The 24,592-nt window shown below is 36.4% G+C and overlaps 1 protein-coding gene across 1 annotated transcript; it reads right to left on the bottom strand.

Moving 5' to 3' along the window:
• Positions 1-11,205: 11,205 nt before the first annotated feature.
• On the bottom strand, positions 11,206-23,928 carry LOC123529938 (high mobility group protein HMGI-C-like). The gene is made up of 4 exons (XM_045310543.2): positions 23,400-23,928; positions 20,523-20,591; positions 18,888-18,926; positions 11,206-18,179 (listed from the first exon to the last, which is right to left on the bottom strand). The coding sequence occupies exons 1-4, from the start codon at positions 23,499-23,501 to the stop codon at positions 18,144-18,146; spliced, it is 246 nt and encodes an 81-aa protein (XP_045166478.1). The 5' UTR covers positions 23,502-23,928; the 3' UTR covers positions 11,206-18,143.
• Positions 23,929-24,592: the final 664 nt, after the last annotated feature.

The following is a 24,592-nucleotide window of genomic DNA, read 5'->3' as shown; positions in this document are numbered from 1 at the left end:
GTTCCGTTCGAAAACTGGCCAGATCCCATCATGGGTTGCAGAGTTATGGCCCCTTAAAAGCCTAAAATGTGCTATTTTGGCCTTTGCAGCCATATAGAGACTTCATTTATGGTTCGATTTGATACAAACTTGCAAAATATCTTTAACAACAATAGATCTTGGATTCCATGATGAATCCGTCAGATTCAGTCATAGGTTCCGGAGTTACGGCTACTGACCCTGACAAATTTGTAAATTTTTACCTTGTGAACATGATAGAAGTGACATTTTACATTTGATTTTAACCACGTTTACACACAACGTAAGTCATAGTAAGATCTCAGTTCCTTTTGAAACCGGGCTAGATTCCATCATGTGTTCTAGAGTTACTTCCCCTGAAAGGGGCAACATTTTCTATGTTGGTTGTTTCAGCCATATAGAGGTTTCATTTATGCTTTGATCTGATACAAACTTGCACAGAATGTTTATCTTGATGATCTCTAAGCCAAGTTCGAAACTTCCTGATGATCTCTAGGCCAAGTTCAAAGTTGGGTCATGTAGGGTCCAAAACTGCTTCACCAGGTCAAATCAAAGGAAAAACTTGTTAACAGCCTAGAGGCCACATTTATGATCATTATCTTCATGAAACTTGGTCAGAATGTGTATCTTGATGATTCCTATGCAAAATCCAAAACTGGGTCATAATGGGGTCAAAAACTAGGTAATCCGGTCAAATCAAAGGAAAAGCTTGTTAACAATCTTGAGGCCACATTTTTGAGCCTATCTTCATGAAACTTGGAAAGATGATTCCTCGGCCAAGTTTGAAACTGGGTCATGTGGGGTCAAAAACTAGGTCACCACTCAAAGGAAAATCTTGTTAAATCTGCGTAGGCCACATTTATGACCCTATCTTCATGAAACTAGGTCAGAATGTTTATCTTGATGATTCCAATGCCAGGTTTAACAGGTGAGTGATATAGGGTCATCATGACCTTCTTGTTTTATTATCATAACCGTAACCTGCTAAATTTCTAAAATGGACTGGTCCATCTTTCAGTTTTTGCAGTACCACTTGTTTATCAAAGGGGTGTTCACTGAAAATTTACTTACTGAATAGCAAACAGTGCAGACCATGATCAGGCTGATCTTCGTCTGCACTTGTCGCAAAGGCAGAATCACTTGCTGCCAGCAGGCTTAAGGTTAATTAAGTAAATAGTTTGTTGATATTGTTCCTGTTATACTTGGAAATTTTTAAAAAATTTAAGTGTATCAAATTTACAACCTCAACAATTTCAAATGTTTCAACATGAAAATCTTACTTGTAATTTTTATTTCAGTGCCAACATTTAAACATACTTATTTGACTTAGACATTCAAGGCACAAAGTGGACACAATTTCAGCATCAAAACCGAAACATTTGGCTAAGTAAATATTGTTTCAGTCGTCATTTTAATTTTTATACTCATATACATGAGTCTTTATATGTCTTGGAAACCTAATGTGATTGTTTTATTTTTTATGAAATATTATAAAATAGTTTATTATAATCAAAAATTAACTTTGACCATGATGATTGTTGTACAGTGGAGTATTTTAACCAGAATTATCTCAGAAAATACTACAAGTCACAACAGCCTACAATACATGAAGTATTTACTTTTTTGCCATAGAATATAAGCTACAAAATGTGAATAAGAAGTAGTGAGTCAAATAAATATTAATGACAATATTTTTAGAATAGTTGATGTTATCATGTGACAGGGTATATTCTGTATGACTTCTTGATATTTCAAACCATGTTATATTTTATGTTGAATGATCTCTTTGAAGGTATACAATCTCAGATCACGAGGTATATTATACATATTATTTTTCATGTTTTTTTGTTGTTTAATTTTTAAAAACAAGTTGATGTATTATATTGAATGGAATCATTTTATGTTTGCATTTATATATCTGAAAGAGATTTACATAATAGATGAAATATATTATGTGTAGGATTAAGAGACAAGCTTATAGCTTTCTGTCATTTCAAAAAATGTCTCCAGTCCAATTTTTTGTTAATTTATGTTGTATAAAAATTGCTTGATGTATTTTCTTCTGTCATTTTAGCTTTGCTATGCTTTCAGTTATCACATGTTTATGCATTGTACAAAAACACATTTTAACTGCCAACCAGTAGAGACTGGTTGGGACAATAAACCATACCTATATTCTTATCCATACTATTATTGTTTCTTTATACAAGTTTCAAAATACATGTATGTTGTGCCAAAGTGATTTTTAACCCTTTTATGCAACAAAGCGTGCAGTACAAATGAAATTTATTGTTTAGAACTTTTTTTGTTTTATTTAGTTGTAGTCATATGTATTGTACAGCAACCATTTGCTACATTAAGTGAAAAATACATTTTTACTTCATTTATACAACAGTTGTGAAGAAAACCATAATCTGCCTCTCACAATGACATTCAAAGTATAGAAAATTTGCATGTGACCAAATGAGCCGTGCCATGAGAAAACTAACATAGTGGCTTTGCGACCAGCATGGGTCCAGACCAGCCTGCGCATCCGCGCAGTCTGGTCAGGATCCATGCTGTTCGCTAACGGTTTCCCTAATTGCACTAGACTTTGAAAGCGAACAGCATGGATCCTGACCAGACTGCGCAGATGCGCAGGCTGGTCTGGATCCATGCTGTTCGCAAAGCCACTATGTTGGTTTTCTCATGGCACGGCTCAAATGTCTTTACAAGCAAAGTCAAAAGCAATTTCACTGACAATTTTCGATGGCTTATTGTCACTTTCTTGAGACAGTTGTGGAAAAACATATATAAAAAGGACTTTTATAATCATGGTTTCAAGAACGAGTCCTTTGTTTTTGATTTATGCATAAAATTATGCATAAAATTTAGTATTTGTATTGTTCTAGTCTATACAGACAATATACATTACAAAAAAAGGTATGGATAAGATAAGTCAGTTTTCTCAACAGCAGGTAAAGAACTGTCTGTATTTATTGACATAATTTCTGTTCGTTGTTGTTACATTATTTTATAGCATTTTATAAATGTTACAATTGAGAACCATAGTTTTAATTAGGACTGGGATGATTTCTCGGTTAATCAGATCAGATTTGATTACTAGGTAAAACTGATTCCAGTTTTCCAAAACCGCTTATCGCTATCAAACAGTAAGCATCACGAATGGTACTTTATCTTTATAGCTCTACATTTCTTTGACCGGTACATACTATTTGACAGACCCGTAGTATATTTCCGTTAAAACACATCAACTTGAACATAATCAATAGTCTCGGATTAGCCTGTTGTGATATATCTAAATTGAAATACACCAAAATATGACTTATTGTCTAATTACCACACTGCTTGCAAACGATAAAGTCCGTAAGTTGATGATGAAGTCAGCTGCTGGAAGTACCTTGATGGTCGTCAGGAAAGAAAACTTTTAACTTTTAAGAAAACATTTTAAAATGGCGGCCGATTAACTGGTTCGATTCGATTTCATACAAATGATTAACCGGTTTCAAAATTTTGAAATCGTCCCAGCCCTAGTTTTAATCACTTTGCCTTGGCCAGTTGTTTAATCATATATACTGGGAACGAAGTTTAATCTTGTTGCTTAGACCAATCAATCTGTGTATATTTAGACCACAGTTTAATCCTATTGCCTGGGTCAAATGTTTAATCATATACTGGTTCCACTATTATTGCTTAGGCCAAGTGTTTTATCATATATAATGGGACCACAGTTTAATCCTATTGCCTAGACCAAGTGTTTTATCATATATACTAAGACCACAGTTTAATCCTATTACCTGGGCCAAGTGTTTGATCATGTATACTGGGACCACACTTTGTTCATGTTGCCGAGACCAAGCATTTTACCATATATACTAAAACCACAGTTTGATCCTGTAGACTAGGCCAAGCGTTTAATCACATATATACATGTCATTAGTGTCAGGGAACAGTGTTTAATCATGTTGACTTGGTTGTGCATTTTTATCACTTATATGTATTAATTCACTGTGATATTACTGCAGTTAGCTTTGACATAATACTGGGACAACATTGTTTTTACTAAGACAATTAAGTTTGTGATTATTTATGAAAGGACCACTGTTCAGCTGTTATCTTGTTGACACTCATTTATGCTGAGATCACAGTTTATTCCTGATTTTCTTGTTGACTATGATAATTAAATATTTAGGTATTTATACTGGGACCACACTTTAGCCTTGCAGTTTTGTTGACTAGGACAGTTGTGTAATTATCTATACTGGGACCACACTTTAGTCTTGCTGTCTTGTTGACTAGGACAGTTGTGTAATTATCTATACTGGGATCACACTTCAGCCTTGCTGTCTTGTTGACTAGGAAAGTTGTGTAATTATCTATACTGGGACCACACTTGAGCCTTGCTGTCTTGTTGACTAGGACAGTTGTGTAATTATCTATACTGGGACCACACTTTAGCCTTGCAGTTTTGTTGACTAGGACAGTTGTGTAATTATCTATACTGGGACCACACTTTAGCCTTGCAGTTTTGTTGACTAGGACAGTTGTGTAATTATCTATACTGGGACCACACTTTAGCCTTGCAGTTTTGTTGACTAGGACAGTTGTGTTATTATCTATACTGGGACCACACTTTAGCCTTGCTGTTCCATTGACTAGGACAGTTATGTAATTACTAATATTGGGACCAAAATTTTGCCCCCGTTATCTTGTTAATTAGGACAGTTAAGTTACTAGACCACAATTAAGGCCTGCTGTCTTGTTAAAAAGGACAGTTAAGTGTTAAGCTATTTTTACTGGAACCACATTTTAGCTATGATATCGTTTTGACTAGGGCAGTTAAGTCATTTATACATAAACAAGAATTAAGGCTTGCTCTTGTTAACCAGGACAGTTTCTTATTATTTATACTTGGACCTCAATTATCCTATTTTCTTATAGGAGTTTATGCATGAGCCTTGATATTAACCTGTTTGACTTAGACACAGGGGCATGATATATCTTCATATTGAGATGAAATACTGTCCAAGATAAATAAAAATACATGTCTTTACATTTTTATCATGTTTTTGTTTAACTATATGCTTTATTTTGTTGCAATTTAAACTGGAAGTATAGTTTTGATAAATTAAACCTTGTCTTTAGTTAAGAAATACATGTGATACATAACAGAAGTTACACGACAAAGGGTTTATACAGTCCATGAAATAATGTAATGAAAGAGTAGCCCTTTGCTGTACAATTTATTAACAAACTCTTGTGTTTAGATTCTATTTTGATTAAAGCATCATTTTGATTCAAATATGGAAAAGAGTAGACAAAAAATGGCAGCACTTTTTCTCAGTCACAACAAGTATGACGTTAAGATGCATGTATTATTAAGAATAAAACATTATTTGTCATATAAGAATTTCAAATTGTTCTGTATCTTTTTAGTTTAATAGTTTTTTGTTTGAAAAAAAAATCACTTGAAAGTCAGGACTTAGATAAAGTTAGTATCAGCTTAAAACTTTAACTATTCTTGCATTGGATGCTGCTACATAAATATTAATTTTGCAGTTTTTTACTTTTTTCATGTCTAGTCATAATAAATGTCATTTGTTATAAAAATATATATACATAGTTCGTTGTTTTTGCTTCTTTGTATTAAAGATATTGCTTTTTTGTGCTATTTACACAACAAAAAAACACTTAATATTATTTTTACATGAACTTTTCATTTGTTATTGTAAATGTAGATCTACAAATAAATAAATTGAATGTGCTGTATTTACATGTATATCATTGTTATTTTTCTGACCAACCACATTATTATACACAATATATAAAGGCTACTGTTTTATATTTCAGTTTTATTTGTCTTTATCGTTTAAATGGAAATAAAGTTTGTTCGATCAGTATATAAAATGTATTTTAGGTTTAACTTGTACAATATTGCATTAAAGTATAAGCATTCTTGCAGGGATTTGTTTTACATTGACCTCCATCTTTTGGCCTCATTTTTAGGACATGCTGTTTTTCTCATTTCATAGATATAGCTTTGGTCTGGTCAAATAATCTCCCATCAATAGCTGGTAAATAGGTTGGTCTACAGAAGATTTCAGATTCATTATATGCCACTCGGAAGAAAAGGTCAAAGAAGAGAGAGTACATTATTCTGTTGGACTGTTCATCTGTTGAAAGTCACTTTGATTTCCAATCATTTCCAGAGCTCATACTTCATAGGATGATTTCCTGTGGTCAGAAGATGACCCCTTCTGTTTTGTCGGTCATTTGGTCAAAGATCAAGGTCACAGTGACATCAAACTGAACTCAAAATTTCATTCAATAACTGGATAAAACTTCATGGTCCAACTTCAGATGATGTTTGCCTGTCCTTATTAGTTTTGGGATTCGTAAAAAAACATGGCCACCAGAGGGCGTGGTCACTTTTCATCAACAATTTCCTTAAACAATATCTCCTTCAAAACCGCAGAATGGATTTTAATGAAACTTTACACAAATGATCTCTTGGTATCCCTCCTTCAAATGGGTACGGTTCATTGCATATATGGGTTTTAAAATAGGGTTTCAGCTATCAGACTTTAAAAATCCTTTTCTCTAGAGCTTTGATACTTGGAATGTGATATCTCTATCATACTTGTCCAAATTATTGCCCTAAGGTAAAAAAAAAATGGCCACGCCCCTGTGTCTGACATGTACTTACTAGGGTTTTATACAAGAATAATAACCAGAGCCTTGATATTTGGGTGGATCAGATTTGTAATTTCTACCGTAATTGCTCAAATTATTGTCCTAGGTTCAAAAATGTGTGTGACATGTATATATTATAGGCTAACATATATATATTAGAAGAAACCTAACTCTGCACTTCTACAAACACACTTGGAGCCTTGTGCACAGGTGAGCGTTTTAGGGTCAATGACCCTCTTGTTCTTTATAAATGTAGGTTCTTATGACCCCCGAAGGGAGGCATATTAGTTTTCAACTGTCCGTCTGTTCGCCACACCAATGTCCGTTCGTCACACCAATGTTAACTTTTTGCATGAAGGCACTTTACTCGCGAACCACTGCACCCAGGACCTTCAAACTTCACATGCTGGTAGTACTTATTGAGTACACGACCCCTATTGACTTTGGGGTCACCACGTCAAAGGTCAAGGTCACAGGGGCCAATGTTAACTTTTTGCATGAAGGCACTTTACTCGCGAACCACTGCACCCAGGACCTTCAAACTTCACATGCTGGTAGTACTTATTGAGTACACGACCCCTACAGATATTGGGGTCACCAAGTCAAAGGTCAAGGACACAGGGGCCAGTGTTAACTTTTTGCATGAAGGCACTTTACTCGCGAACCACTGCACCCAGGACCTTCAAACGTCACATGCTGGTAGAACTTATTGAGTGCACGACCCCTACTGACTTTGGGGTCACCGGGTCAAAGGTCAATGTCACAGGGGCCAGTGTTAACATTTCGCATGAAGGCTCTTTACTCGTGAACCAATGCACCCAGGACCTTCAAACTTCACATGCTGATAGTACTTATTCTGTACACGACCCCTATTCACTTTAGGGTCACAAGGTCAAAGGTCAAGGTCACCAGGTCAAAGGTCAAGGCGCTGCGGGGGGCATTTGTCACCATTAGTGACAGCCCATGTCGCTATCAGTGTCTAAACGTTATAGGATTATTACCTATTTCGAGTAGATGACCGTTAGGTTTTTGCCTGAAAGCAGGTCAGAGGTCAAGGTCACAGTGACCTTGAGACGGAAAATAAGTTCTGTTCATTTACTGCTATAGTAAACTGTTGTCAAACTTCAGGATAATTGCCTTTGGCCAGTAGATGACTCCTATTTTTAGGTAAGGTCAAGATTCAAGACCAAAATGACCTCGCGACTGAAATTAATTCCAAGTCAATAAATGGAGAAGATTTGGGATAATGGCTGTCAGAATTCATATCATGATTGTTTATAATTGCGTGACTGACTAACAGACTATAATAACCCTCTTTGTTTAGGGCATTGGTAGTAAGTAAGTCAACATTCAAGGTCCGAGAGTGAAACTGGTTTTAATAAATAGCTAGAGAATTTTTACTTGTTTTGTCTGCAAGTTACGGTTCATTAAACCGCTTCAGTAAGAGGTATAGAAAAAGTAGCCAATGGTTCATTGATTCGTCCAATAGAAATTAGATGAATCGGGTACGTGATTTTTCTATGTAAAAGTGGCCAGTTCTAGCGTGCACCTCTGTAGTATAGTATGCACATTAAGTTTACAAATGTTAAAAATTTTAAGATTAAAATTTCATCTAACTACGATATATATACATGAAGAAATCTAGATATCACTATTCTCATGTTAGTATCTGTTTTAAAACTGCATAACATGTTTGAATACTACTGTTACAATAGTGTATATGTGTGAAGTCCACAAGGCACTGAACTTGTTTGGTTTTTTTTATTTTTTTGACACAGGTTTTCAGAGCTAAATTCTCTTCGTTTTTTCCTGGGCGTCGTGTTTTTCCGGTGAGGTAGAAAATTGAGAGAGCCATAAAGAAAATGTTTGTCACATTTGATACAAAAGTTATAGTATCATTTGTATAACTGTATAAAGGTATCGACATATTCCTCTCGTAGCCAGGGTGCATCGCAACAAGGCGAACTGTATATTTGATGAGTTTATTTGTAGCAAAGAGAAGACTAATTGCATACGGCCGCCAAACTAAATAGCTTGATTTTTTGTCAAAGTACCACCCTAAAATGCAGCCAGACTGCACCAAATGTAGTCAATTTTTCAAAATTTTCCAGCTTTCCTAGCCAATTTTACATTGTAGCCTCCCTTAATTATCTGGCAATTCGTGCATATCTGGATTGTTTCCCTTAGACAAGACCACACTAGCTGGTGAAAATCGATATTCGGTCAGACAAGGGTCATTGTTTATTGGAAGGTCAGTCTACCTTACAAGTGTGTCAATTAGTGATAAGGGGAAACAGTGTATTTTCGTTAATAAAATTAATATGTGATAACTTTAAAAGTTATACCTATTTTGTCATTTTTATGAAAAGGAAAATATTTGTTGATCAAACATAATAAAATTATAAATCTTATTTAGGAATAAGTTACAAATTTCATTATGTTTTGAGGAGAAGTGCACAAATTCAAATTTGATATTTTAGAAAAATGTGTTACTCACTCATCTAAAAGTTTTGTTTTAAGGCTTGAAGAATATTGTAAAAGATTGAAAGCCGAATATGCATTTCAGTGTTATAAAGTAAAGCACGAAAAAAGTACCCCTACCCACGGGAGGGGAACACCCTTTATGATACACCCACCCAAGGTCCAGTGCGTATAATTCATATCGCACTGGACACGCCCTTGCCCAGCTTGGAACTGAATTACCTCCGACAAGCCATCATAGGGACATACTTGTAGTTGAAAAGCCATATCGGACATGTGCATTACCCAAAACCTTGTTAAGGTCGTATTGGCAATAAGTCAATAGGGGACAGGAGCAAAAGTCAAAGAGACACTGATGGTTGGCTACAATACGGAACATCTACTTGGCATGTCCAATCATCCTAAGTTTCAACATTCTGGGCATAGTGGTTCTCAAGTTACGAACTGGAAACGTTTTTTTCCATGTTCAGGCCCCTGTGACCTTGACCTTCGATCGAGTGACCCCAAAATCAGTAGGGGTCATCTTCTCTGCATGTCCAACATTCTTGGTCAAGTGGTTCTCAAGTTATTGACTGAAAAGAGTTTTCTATGTTCAGTTCCCTGTGACCTTGACCTTTGATGGAGTGACCCCAAACACAATAGGGGTCATCTACTCTGTAAGTCCTATCACCCTATGAAATTTGACGGTTCTAGGTCAAATGGTTCTCAAGTTATTGACTGGAAATGGATTTTCATGTTGTCCGCTGCTACCTTGACCTTTAATCGAGTGACCCCAAAAACAATAAGCGTCATCTACATCTACCATATGAAGTTTCAGCATTCTGCATCAAGTGGTTCTCAAGTTAATGACCGGAAATGGATTTCCATCTTCTGTTCGCTGCGACCTTGATTTTTAATAGAGTGACCCCAAAAACAATAGGGGTCATCTACTCTGCATGTCCAATCATCCTATGGAGTTTCAACATTCTGCGTTGAATGGTTCTCAAGTTACTGACCGGAAATGGTGACCTTTGATGGAATGGCCCCAAAACAATAGAGGTCGTCTACTCCATAAGCCCTGCCACCCTGTGAAGTTTGAAGGTTCTAGGTCAAATGGTTCTCCAGTTATTGATCGGAAATGAAGTGTGACGGAAGGACGGACAGGGCAAAAACAATATGTCTCCCCGAGTGGGGGTAGACATAATTACCACCATCGGAGACCTTAATTTAGGGATGTCTGGTTCGAATGGTTCTCAAGTTACTGACCGGAAATGGTTTTCCATGTTTAGGCCCCTGTGACCTTGACCTTTAATAGAGCGACCCCAAAAACAATAGGGGTCATCTACTCTGCATGTCCAATCATCCTTTGAAGTTTCAACATTCTGGGTCAAGTGGTTCTCAAGTTATTGATTTGAAATGGTTTTCCATGTTCAGGCCCCTGAGACAATGACCTTTATTACGGTGACCCAAAATCAATAGGGGTCATCTACTCTGCATGACCAGTCATCCTATGAAGTTTCAACATTCTGGGTTAAGTCGTTCTCAAGTTATTGATCGGAAGTGGTTTTCCATGTTCAGGCCCCTGTGACCTTAACCTTTGATGGAGTGGTCCCAAAAACAATAGGGATCGTCTACCGTCTTCTCCATAAGCCCTGCCACCCTGTGAAGTTTGAAGGATCTAGGTCAAATGGTTCTCTAGTTATTGATCGGAAATGAAGTGTGACGGACGGACAGGGCAAAAACAATATGTCTCCCCCAGTTGGGGAGGGGAGACATAAATATGCCCAGGGAGAAATTGTCAGATGTATAAACAGGAAATTTAGTGACGTACGGAGCTTTCTTTTGTCATGGTAGAAGACTGAAGCGATTGCTGTATGGCAAATGCATATACATGACGTAGCTACAGCTGCTGGAGAAGTCGTCAATCAATTATGCTATGTGCGAGAGCCTATCCAAATTTGAAGTTTGGGTGATAGAAACATAGCATTTTAAAAAGTCTCCTAGTATGGACAAGAAAGAATATAAAGTAACATATAAATTGTCATCACTAAAGTACTTTAGTGTTTTATTCATATTTAATCAGAAACAATCTCCCTCTCTGTCTCCCTCTCGCAGGCACTCCCTGAACTATCTCACTCTTACAACGTAACAAAAATACAGCAAAAAAGCAAAAATAAATTCCTGGCACACAATTACACAGACGACTAAAATTAACACCATGAAAAGACAATTTTGTTCCGTCATTGCCAAACGTAAATGTTATATCTAAACCTCATTCGTGAGCTACAGCAAAACATTTTCTCCGGTGATTATTTAGCTGAAAACTATCTAAATACAAAGTTAATGAAATTGTAATGGGTATTCCCAGTTTTTTTTTTTTTACTTTCGCCACAGTTGAAAATGGTTCACGGCCAGACATCTCTGATGCATAGACAGGTACTTAATGCTTAGAATGATTGAATATGTACAAGATTTTTCGTGAATTTCTTCTTCACTTTGCAAAATATAAATCATTAATACATCTCAATGCGTGGTTATATAGGAACTAAAGTAAAAATGTTCAAGATATTTTTTTAAAAAAAGAAAGAAAAATAAGTTTCTGTTAGCATTCCTACAGCTGTTCAGAATGATATAAGCATGTACAATAGCAATAACGTTTAAAGAGAAATCATCACAAAACACTGCAACAGGTGACTGTTATAGATGAATATTATCATATGAACGTACACTAAATGTTTTTTTTTCAGGGAGAGAAAAGAAAAACGGACGCCTCCTTAATAAGGCAGGTTTTGAGGAAATAGAATGTGAACGATTATACAGAGCACAGTACACTGCGATCATCAAAATCAAACTAACAGTTTAGAAGAAATGCCAGGAATTTATGAGATGCGCTGACAAGACTGTTTTATTTTCTTAAAAACAAAACAAAAACAAGAGGGCCAAGATGGCCCTAGGCCGCTCACCTGAGAAACACACCACAACAGTGTAAACATGTTTGACCTAGGGATTTCATTAGAACAAATATTCTGGCCAATTTTCATTAGAATTTCACCAAAAATGTGGTCTCTTGAGTTTAAACAAGTATTTTATTTGATATGACCTAGTGACTTAGTTTTTGAAGCCAGACGACCCATATGCAAATCTGACTTCGATTTCATCAAGGCAATCATTCTGACCAAATTTTATGAAGATCAATCGAAAAATACAGCCTCTATCGCATACACAAGTTAAATGTTGACAGACAGACGACAGACGACGGACATCGAGCGATCAGAAAACTCACCTGAGCATGCTAAATACAAGACAATAACTCAATGGAAACACAAACTACAATATGGCGAATATATAATACACGGGTGGTAAACGCGCAATCCAATTCCCACTGGGAATACGCTAAAAATGGGTTGCGCGGCTTCCGGTGCTGGTGTTGCGCATCAATATATACAAAATCCAGGTAGGTGGGTTTTTGTTTATTGTAAATGATGACACATTTACAAATGTTTTCGAAAAAAGCAAAATGCTATTCGACACAAAAATGAATAAAGATCATATGTGTGAAATACCAACTTACAAATTTAAGAATCAGCTCTTTTATCACGAAAACTCTGCTGGCTCGAACTGTCAAAAAAGCATGAAATCGTGAAAAATGCCAATTTTCTAACTCTTGTGCCTTCTTTCTGGAAATGTGACGCTTCTAATGATCAAAAACGTGTAAAACAGTCATGAATATTACATACACTGAATGAAATGTTGCTTTTGGGGTAAAGATTGGCAAAAAAATAATCGGGAATGGGGTTGCGCCCCGGGAATGGAGTTGCGCGTATACATTATATACATTATGATGTATACGAGCAACTCCATTCCCGGTGCGCAACCCCATTCCCGATTAATTTTTTGTCAATTATGTCCCCGTAAGCAGGATTTGAAGCAAATAATTTAGATATTCGTTACTTTATAACAGTTGAGTTATCATAAAAAGCATCAAATGTTCTCAGATTAGGCATATGAGGTCAGAAAAGTCCATTTTTGTTGATTTCATACTTTTTTCACGCTTCTTGTCGCCTGAGTTTTCGTGATAACAGAGCCGAATCATAACTTACAAACCAGATATTTTACACATATGATGTATTATCATATTTGTGTCGAATAGCGTTTTGCTTTTTCCGAGAAAATTCATTCTTGTCTCATACTAAGCAAAATCATAACTTCACATACCTCAATTTCGTCTTTTTATACGCGTAACACCAGCACCGGAAGTTGCGCAACCCATTTTAAGCGTATTCCCAGCGGGAATTGGATTGCGCGTTTACCACCCGTGAATACATGTTGTTAAATTATAACAAGAGATCACAGTGATCTTGGCGCCCACCACTGAGCCATTTTTGAATGTTCAAAATTTCAAGACTAGCTCGAGGTCAAAATCAAGGTCAAAGTTCAATCCATTACACAAAACTGTGCATGTGCTCCAAATTTGAAAGCCGTAGCTTAAGAAATGTGAAAGTAAGTCACTAGATCAATTTCAAGGTCAAAGTTTATTTTGGTACACAAGACTATGCATGTGCTTCAAATTTGAAGGCTGTAGCTTGAGAAATGTGAAAGTAGGTACTAGGTAAAAATCAAGATCAAATTTCAATTCAGAACACAAAACTATCCAAGTGGTCCAAATTTAAAGCATGTAGTTTCAGAAATGTGAAAGTAGGTCACTAGGTCAATCTCAAGATCAAATTTCATTTCGGTACACAAAACTATGCATGTGATCAAAATTTGAAGGCTGTAGCTTGAGAAATGTAAAAGTAGGTCATTAGGTCAAATTTCATTTCGGAACACAAAACTATGCATGTGGTCCAAATTTGAAGCCTGTACCTTTAAAAATGTGAAAGAAGGTCACTAAGTCAATGTCAAGGTCAAAGTTTGTTTCGGTACACAAACCTATGCATGTGGTCCAAGTTTGAAGGCTGTAGCTACAGAAATGTGAATGTAGGTCACTAGGTCAAGATCAAGGTCAACTCATGTCAAGGTTCATCTTGCCACTCAAAACTATACATGTGGTCCAAATTTAAATGTTGTTGGTTATGGACAAGAAGATTTTAAAAGTTTTTTCCCCTATATAAGTCTATATGAACCATGTGACCCCCGGGCGGGGACATATTTGACCCTTGGGGTATAATTTGAACAGACTTTGTAGAGAACTACTGGATGATGCTACATTACAAATATCAAAGCTCTAGGTTTGTGGTTTGGACAAGATTTTCAAAGTTTTTCCCTATATAAGTCTATGTAAACCATGTGACCCCTAGGGCGGGGTCATATTTGACCCTAGGGGAATAATTTGAACTAGAAAATGCTTTTGTAAAAAAGTGCATGTCTCCCCCAATGCAAAGTCTTATAGGCAAGAAGTCAATAGGGGTCAGGAGCGAAAGTCAAAGAGACACTGATGGTTAGCTGCAATAGGGATCATCTATTTGGCATGTCCAGTCATCCCGCTAAATTTCAACACTCCTGGCCTAGTGGTTCTCAAGTCACTGTTCAGGCTCCTGTGACCTTGACCTTTGATCAAGTGACCTCAAAATAAATAGGGGTCATCTACTCTGCATGTCCAATCATCCTATTAAGTTTCAACATTGTAGGTCAAGTGGTTCTCAAGTTATTTCCAAAAAATGATTTTACATAAACAGGCTACTGTGACCTTGACCTTTAATAGACTGACCCTAAAATCAATATTGGTCATGTACTCTGCATGTTCAATCATCCTATGAAGTTTCAACATTCTGGGTCAAGTGGTTCTCAAGTTATTGATTGAAACTGGTTATCAATGTTCAGGCCCCTGTGACCTTGACCTTTAACGGAGTGACCCCGAAAACAATAGAGGTCATTTACTCTGCATGAACAATCATCCTATGAAGTTTCAACATTCTGGGTCGAGAGGTTCTCAAGTTATTAATTGGAAATGGTTTTCCATGTTCAGGCCCCTGTGGCCTTGACCTTTAACAGAGTGACCCTAAAATCGTTAGGGGTCATCTACTCGGCATGATCAATCGTCCTATGAAGTTTCATCATTCTGGGTCAAGTGGTTCTCAAGTTACTGACCGGAAAATGGTTTTCAATGTTCAGGCCCCTGTGACCTTGACCTTTCACAGAGTGACCCCAAAATCGTTAGGGGTCATCTACTCTGCATGACCAATCATCCTATTAAGTTTCAAGATTCTGGGTCAAGCGGTTCTCAAGTTACTGACCGGAAATGGTTTTCAATGTTCAGGCCCCTGTGACCTTGACCTTTGATGGAGTGACGCCAAAATCAATAGGGGTCATCTACTCTTCATGTACAATCATCCTATGAAGTTTCAACATTCTGGGTCAAGTGGTTCTCTAGTTATTGATCGGAAATGGTTTTCAATGTTCAGGCCCCTGTGACCTTGACCTTTGACGGAGTGACCCCAAAATCCATAGGGTCATCTACTCTTCATGACCAATCATCCTATGAAGTTTCAACATTCTTGGTCAAGTGGTTCTCTAGTTATTGATCGGAAATGGTTTTCAATGTTCAGGCCCCTGTGACCTTGACCTTTGAGGGAGTGACCCCAAAATCAATAGGGGTCGTCTACTCTTCGTGACCAATCATCCTATGAAGTTTCAACATTCTGGGTAAAGTGGTTCTCTAGTTATTGATCGGAAATGGTTTTCAATGTTCAGGCCCCTGTGACCTTGACCTTTGACGGAGTGACCTCAAAATCAATAGGAGTCGTCTACTCTTCATGACCAATCATCCTATGAAGTTTCAACATTCTGGGTCAAGTGGTTCTCTAGTTATTGAACGGAAATTGTTTTCAATGTTCAGGCCCCTGTGACCTTGACCTTTGATGGAGTGACCCCAAAATCCATAGGGGTCGTTTACTCTTCATGACCAATCATCCTATGAAGTTTCAACATTCTGGGTCAAGTGGTTCTCTAGTTATTGATCGGAAATAGTTTTCAATGTTCAGGCCCCTGTGACCTTGACCTTTGACGGAGTGACCCCAAAAACAATAGGGGTCGTCTACTCCAGCAGCAGCCCTGAAGTTTGAAGGTTCTAGGTCAAATGGTTCTCCAGTTATTGCTCGGAAATGAAGAGTGACGTACGGACGGACGGACAGACGAACAGGGCAAAAACAATATGTCTCCTGGGGGAGACATAATAATCTTAACAGAGGACCACTAGATGATGTCACATACAAAACATCAAAGGCCTAGGCTTCTGGACAAGAAGTGTTTCAAAGTTTTTCCCTATATAAATCTATGTAGATTATAAAAATAAACAAAGGGCCATAACTCACTCAAAAATTGTTGAACCAGACTGATATTCATGGGGACAAAACTAGGGTACCAATACATCATTCTGACAAAGTTTGGTCAAAATCCCCTCAGCAGTTTCTGAGGAGATGCGATAACGAGAAGTTGTTAACGGACGGACGGACGACGGACCACGGACGCAGAGTGATTTGAATAGCCCACCATCTGATGATGGTGGGCTAAAAAGCGCTTTAAAAGGAATCTTACTCACTACATGTAGTAATCAAAACATCATGATGTGGCAATGGTTTTAAAAATAGAAGAGGTGAGGACAATGTTGTTTAATTTAAAAAAAAAACATAAAAGGACAATAACTCTAATAAAACTATGACAAATCATCGAATCGGAATGTGGAATACATTGCTGTGAAGTTTTATCAAAATCCAATCAGCTGTAATTCAGGAAGGGATACGCTGGGGGATTTTGTGACTAAAATTAAGACGGGTGGACAAGTCAAGAACAATTTATATCCCCATAAATGGAGACATATACTAGCATAAAATGTATACGACCAACTCATTCTGCCAGGCAAGCAAATAGATTTGTCACTGCCTAAACAACACATATGAACAGTGATATTTCAAAATGACAACATCAAAAGCAATATATATAACGTAGAAAAATGTTAAAAAAAAATATTTTGTTGTGTAGATCTGAAATGTAAAACTATGCTTGAAAGTTTCAGAGAATGTAATGACTAATGCACATCTTTCGTAACTATGGTGGCATATTTCTGCCACGAGATAGCTAGGTAGCTATCACGTTAATATTGTAAACTTTCTAGGAAATGTGCGCATTTTTCTGTAAATATTTCAGCAATAAATATTATTTTCTAAATATTTTATTAATTTCCTGTAAATGTTTTAGCGCAAAATTTCACATTAATGCCGTTGAAACTGCCATGAGATGCTTAGTAGATAACACGTTAATACGCTAAACTTTCCAGTTGTGCCGCAAAAAAAAAAAGACTTTTTTTTTTTGAAAATATTGTCGCAATAAATTTTCCGGGAAACTTAATTTATGCTACTGAAGTAAACTTTTCTAGAAAACTTCGAAAAATCGAAATAAACTATTAAAATACCGCGGCAGTTATATACCTAATAAATGGCATTTGTGGGCGTTACCACGAAAATATCGAGATAATAATGTAAATTATCGCAAAAATACTTCCCGGAAACTTTCCACTTCCAGAAAACCCCGCTTTATCAAGGTAAGTTTTTAAGTATCGCGATAGATACCGAAATATCTCGTTGCAGAAATACACCACCATACTAACAATTTCTTTTATTCATATGTTTACAATGTTGTATACATTTCTGAATTTCTCCAGTGGCGGCTGTCTGATGGATGTATGTCCTATCAATGTCCCAGAATCATTGAATTTGTATACATGTAAATACTTATAAAATTAGTTGGCTGATTTCTCTCTTCAAAACAACTATATATGTAGGGAGTTCCCTGCCTATATTTTGAGCTGCAACCTTTTTATCAGTTACAGAAATTACCAAGAAATGGTGCAGGTACAATGTAGATCATATCACTGCTGACTACGGACAAGTGCACCGAACGTTATTAAACTGTTAAGATTCTTTATAGAAGTCATTGAACACAATGGAGCTAGTGGTCTGCGTTGCGAAAATAGCGCCTCATGCAGTCTGGTCCCCTGTTACAACATCCCCAGCCTGAAACAAAGTAAGCATCATCACCTTGAAAAAGTGCTAAGATAAGCAATCATGCCAAAAGTTTATATTGTATCAACATTTCCATTAGTTTTAGCATTATTAAAAGTCTCTGTAATGATAATGCATGTATCAGTACGAAACAAAAATCACTTTGGTGAAAATACTCGAAATATCTTATTCAATGGGTGTTAAAGTGGTGACACTGGTTTTAAAATAGTATCGTTTGTAACCGAAACTTGCAATGTGCGTTCTGGGTCAAAACACCTACATTCATTCAGATCATTCTTTCAGAGTTATATCAGTGCGGAGTTACATTACAAAAGAAATGATAAACATTCTCAAGTATGAGCAAACTGACAAAGTTTGCAATATCAAGGTTACTGATCTTCCGTTTTTGTTTTCTATGTATAGAATTAAATCAGAAGGTGTACCCTTGAAATCCTACCAAGGTCAACAAACTAGTAAGTGGATTGTTTACAATGCGCCAAAAAAGTTAGTCGTTTGTGTGAAATCAAATAAATGAAGATCTTCATCCCTCATTTATGCTGTCAGGGGTCTGTTTTACCATAGTTTGAAAACCCGTTTTATTATCAATTTTAAAGTTGTATGTATATTTGAAAAGGAGCGTCAATTAATTATTCATCAAAAATATGCTACAATCAGCCAGGAAAACCCAACAACCTGCGCCGAACCGGAAGTCAAACTTACCGCTTTTCTTGGTCGTCCCCGAGGTTTCTTTGGTTTGGGCTGTAACAGAACAAAATGAAATAAACAGAAAACGGAACATTTTAAGCTGATACTGTGAAATTAAGCAGCTTCGCACAAGAACTGTGATAATAACCACCCCTCTCTACCCGAAGATATATACTGTATCTTTTCCTCAAAATGTTAACGCACAAATTCCAAGAAGAATTACTAGTAATAACAAACTAATCAACTACTGTCGACCCAGCTCCTCCACGTTCACACCCAACACACAAACGATCACACATACACCAGCCAGTTAGTGGGAGCACAACAGGGCCTTACTATTTAAAACAAAAGGTGGGGGCATATCTGTAATTGTTTATTTCTTTTAAATTGTCATGGTGCTATTTTTATGAATTTACTTTAAAACTGTCCAGTGCAAAGAGATTAATCATAAAAGATATATTGAAATGTCGTCAACAATTATCATATTTAACGTTACAGTATCTTGTATTTTTATGTTTTGCTTGTATCTCAATATACTATCTGTCACTTCAAATATTTTAACCACGCTATGCAAGGATGATTTGAATATTTAATGAAATATCTCCGTCTTGAGTCAGCAGGCCTTTACAGAGATAATACAAAATATTACAGTCATTTTTATTTGAAAATGATGACTTAAATAATCGTTTTCACTGTAAAATATATTTATCTATTTTCACAGGCCGTTGTATGGCAAAATGCGAGGGCGTTTAAATCGCAAAATATTTTATGAGTTACTTGGATAAAAATTTGGTTTTCATTAAAACCCATCCTTAACAACCGATCAAATGTATATTACAAATGTATTCATTTTCACATGAAAATAATTTTAACAGGACCTGTTTCGAGCTGCAGATTTTGATAAGAAACATTGCCATTGAGTCAATAATATTGACTAAATGAAGAAACGAAATAACAGCAATATACATGTAGTTCAAGCCTTTCTGCAAAAATATGAATACAGTTTTAAAGCTAGTGCCCTTTAGTGTTGATGGTGGATCGAGGGAGATAAAAAATACGTTTTCGCCAAGACAAAGTACCAAGAACTAGAAGAAAATCTGAACATCTCTGGGCTATATTCGTTCTTTTTGGATTACTGCATTTAAAAAGGACAGCAAACAGAAGATTCATTTAATGTTATTCCAACAGTTCATAACGCTGAAAGAATTTTTCAAACCTTGTCCACTATTAAAAATATATTTTAAGACAATGGTTGACCAAGGAGGCGGCGATTTTAGTTTTTCTGCTGTCATCTGCATAAACACCCAAATACTATTTTTTGTTTCTCAGAGTTGGAAAAATAGTTTCTTTCTTATCATGAAGTAAAAACAATTTTAGAAATAATCTAAAAACTACTGCGTTTTACGAAGCCATAGAAGCAGAATAGCTGCAAAACTGCACCAAATTTCCCAATTTTACGGGCTTTTTTTTTTCTTTTCTTTTTTTTTAATATTCTTAGACCAAACAGACAAAATTGAATACTGAAACAACGTTGCCATTTCTGTATGAAACTAATGGAATTCGAAGAACGTGGTTTAATGTATATTTATTTGTTATATTTTTGCACTATTTCGCCGTTGTGTGTTTTAAAAGTAAGTAGAATATACGTACAGGTTCTTGCGGTTTCTTCTTACTGCCGAGAGGTCTGCCACGAGGTCGCTTCGGTTTGGGTTCTTCTGGCTGTTAACGAAAATAGCAAACATGTAACGCCATTAAGTCTGTCCGATATTGTAGAGTATACGTAGTAAGGTACTTTAAAGAACTAATTATATTCTAGATATATTTTTTCATTCCAGCAAATCGCCATCTCAGGATGTATTTGCGGTTGATTATTATATATATCATTTATAATTAAAAAAAACGTAACGGACAGAGAAATTCATGTCACATGAATAGATGGAGCAACATTTTAAGAGACAAAGCCTATCACAAATTAAAAAAAAAATCATGAGGTGTCTCTGAAATGTAAGGACCCGCAGATGTTTACTGTAGCTCTATCATTAAAAAAAAGTCGAATATATACATGTAACGGTTTGTCTTCCCAAACGACGGCTTTCGGTGCAGTGATTTCTCTTATTCTTCAAATAATCTGCATACAGTCTGAATTTGGTCTACTAGAAATATAGAACGTCAAACTGACAGAAGCCTAATATCATGTCTACCGACTAGATAATCTTAAAATTAAGTAATTTTCCTTATTGCTATTTTTTACCTTATCCAACAAAATTCCGCTATTTTGAGAGAAAAATGGACACAATTACTTATACATAATTTGAACAGCTTTAGCGGTTATTTCCTCTGCACAAACACAGTACCATTACACTGATATGGACAGTATATGGACAATGCTAGCAATATTAATAATCTCGATATTTCATTTTTATATTTTTGTTTTATATGGGATGTTCAGAACTAAATTCCTTTCAGAAACCAGAGCACGGACAACCGATCCCTCTACAGGGAACTCCCCTGACCAATTTAACCCTTATCCTGCTAAATTTCTAGAATGAACTTGTCCATCTTTCAATTTTGACAGTACTATTAACTATTAAAAGGGGTGATTACAAAATAAAATACAGACTGTATAGCGAACAGTGCAGATCATGATCAGACTGCACGGATGTGCAGGCTGATCATGATATGCACTGGTCGCAGACAGAATCAATTGTGTCTAGCATAAGGGTTAAAAGATAGACAGTCCCTTTTTAGATATCAGTGGGCTTGTTGGGACTACATTTCGGTCTGTCACTCAGTCTCTTGTTTATGTTAATTTTGTGACTTTTTAATACGACATTAACAAACTATTCGTATATGAATTTCCTCGGCCATTGTTGCACTTACTAACAGTGTATTTCACCTTTATAGCTATTTCCTCTATAAAATTACAGTATATGGCACGTGGAATTCAGATTATTATAGGAAATGCATCGTAACCATTTATCATCGGTCTACGTGACATAATTAAAACATTACATTACTGGCTTTTGCACACATTTTTAAAACTGTAACCTTAACCAAAAAGAGCACCTAATCGTAAAAATCGACGCTCATTATAGTCATAAAGATAACTTCACAGTTTTTGATGTTTAACTTTTCGAAAGTGCAAAGTCAAGAGTTCATTTCACAGTAATTATGCAACCGTACCTCCGACATAAAAATTAGCCTTGTTTACCCTGCAAATCAATAGTGCATATAACTGACGGGGTTTGGTTTTCGGGGTGTTCTCCGGTTACCTCTTCCAATAAACTATCTTCACCGATTTTCAACAATGAACTGATTTTGATCTGAAGAGTTTTGACCTTGGAACATCCTGACTTTGCCATTCGCGAATCTCGTTAAATACTGGATGAGAGAAGGGTCGAGGGTTCAAAAAGTGACAAAATACGGCACTACCAACCGATCTGCGAGCTTCAAAGTATTTTTTGACGTTTGAATAATCTCGGCATTAGAATAACTCCTTGTCAGCAACGTGTGACAGGTGGTTATTAATCGCACTCAATGTTTCATTCATGAAATATAATACATTTTCTATCAAAATGAACTCGCATATTTGTAAACAAGGTATAAAGCAAGTGCATTTATTTGGGTATTTCGAAAGGACTCGTGCCTTGATCTACTCAAGTATAATAGCCCGATACCTGTAGGAAACTCAGACAAATTTAGGTATATTAGATAACTAAATAGACATGTGAAGCCTATTCCTCGCAGTATAAACGAAATCCCGGCATCCTAGTTTCGTTCATTTTTTGTCTACGCGACATGTATCTAGAAGTCAGTCACTCTCGGAAAACACGGGATATATTTACAGTTTATTTGACGAGGTTGGAAGATGACATTGTAGTTTCTTTTCGTGTATCATCAATCCCTTTGACAACTTCAAATACAACTCCGAAACTTTGATATACAACAATGAACATTAATGCCGAATCCCGCGTTTTATTCGTCGATTTTCTCGTGCATGAAGTTAAACTACAAAAAAATATAGTCGCTTGTTGATAAAAACCTAAATATTTATCTTTTATCAACTGTCACAGAAGGAAGACACGCTTATTAACAAACCTCGTAATAAATCGACGCAAAACACTTAATAAGAAGTTGCATTATTATGCTAATTAATTCAGCATTCATCACATTCCTATCGCATTGTTCATTGAAAACATTTGTCACAAAATTAGCATAAACATAATGAACGATGGAACTGGGCTGGATCTAGAGAAAATGTCGAACAATCGGCCAGACAGTCTCCATTAGCCTGACGCGTCATTTTTTTCTCCAATTCAGTGCACGAAGGCTGCACATTTTATTACGCTGGCTGTGCAATTGTCAATGACTAACTTTTCTCTTGAGCAGGGGCAAAGCATCAACACAAGATCAGTGGGTAGTCACAACTTTTGATATATACTCATTCATTCAAATATGTATATTTAATCTACAACTAAGTAACACTTGTTTGTCGCATTTGAAAGAAAAGAATGAAATAATGTTAACCTGGTCTGGTTTAGGCTTTCTTGGCCTTCCACGTCCCCTCTTTTCTTTTGGTTCCGCTGCAGGGGGCGCAGGGGCCGTGGCCCTTTCTCCTTTGTCCGACATGCAACGAGTTCTTTTTGAAATGTGTACACTACTAAGAAATGTAAGAATCCAGTGTTTCAAGTCACCGTCACTTTGTTTTATTTCTCACAAGTAACTGTCCACAAATCGATGAAACTCAAGATAATAGTTTATACATCGATCTCACATCTGACTATGATCAAAAATGTACAGCTCGACTTAAATTCGTATCACTTCCTACTAAAAATCGACCACGATGTTACTAACTTCGCCTACTTGAACTTAACGTAAAACTATGCTAGTTTATCTCACCTCAAAGCCCCCGTGATTAAACTGCTTTTGAAAGTAAAATCTCCAAATAAAACCCTCTCAGTGGTTGCCTTTGTCGCAAACAGTACCACAACTATTTGTCAGGTCGCGACCCAGTTCCCACGCTATCGTGGACTATTTATGAATGGAAACCTCACTAATCAGCTGGTATTTGACCCAGTTAGAGGGCGCTTCACGTGGATTTTCCATTTTCGTTGCGCTGATTTTTTGTGTGTGGGCTATAACGTTTTCGATACCGGAAATTTCAAATTGCATTTTTGTGGTTTTTAACTTGGATAGTGTAAATATTTACTGCGCTATTTAAAAGATAGCGATCTCGCACAGTGACAAATATCATGTGATGGAAATTAAGCTGCGTCAGGCATTTTCTACTTGATCATTTTTGACAGTCTTTCCAGAGACCCTGCTCTTACTTAATATAACTTTTTACACGATTTTATTTATTTTGATTCAGTTACCTATAGAGTAACCTTTCTCAGCAACCATGCAGTTACTTTCTAATAGCCGTAACCCGTCAAACTTAATACATGTACATGTTTACTAGCGGCCAAAGTATCCCCCCCCCCCCCCACCACCAAACTGCTGTTCGGATATAATGCTCTTGGTACAACCTTACTTTTAAAAAAAGTTCTGTATATTTGCAGAATCCATGTAAAGTGCATTAAACTTTATCTGAGAAAATGATCCGAATTTTCAAACAAAAAATACATTTTCAGCATACAGTCGTATGGTTTCGTTTATATTTTACTGTCAGGCTGAGCGGTACAGACCACATTTACATTTAAATATCCCAGAAATACCTT

Source organism: Mercenaria mercenaria, chromosome 13 (assembly GCF_021730395.1).
Source record: "Mercenaria mercenaria strain notata chromosome 13, MADL_Memer_1, whole genome shotgun sequence".
Taxonomy (NCBI): Eukaryota; Metazoa; Mollusca; class Bivalvia; order Venerida; family Veneridae; genus Mercenaria; species Mercenaria mercenaria.
This window is presented reverse-complemented; position numbering and strand designations above follow the sequence as displayed.

What these genes read in the sequence shown, in the direction of transcription:
- LOC123529938 (XM_045310543.2), bottom strand. Translation starts at nt 23,501, where the DNA reads ATGTCGGACAAAGGAGAAAGGGCCACGGCCCCTGCGCCCCCTGCAGCG. An exon ending in GAAAGCCTAAACCAGACCAG is followed by an intron (nt 20,592 to 23,399) that starts GTTAACATTATT and finishes TTTCGTTAACAG; the next exon opens with CCAGAAGAACCCAAACCGAA. An exon ending in AGAAGAAACCGCAAGAACCT is followed by an intron (nt 18,927 to 20,522) that starts GTACGTATATTC and finishes GTTCTGTTACAG; the next exon opens with CCCAAACCAAAGAAACCTCG.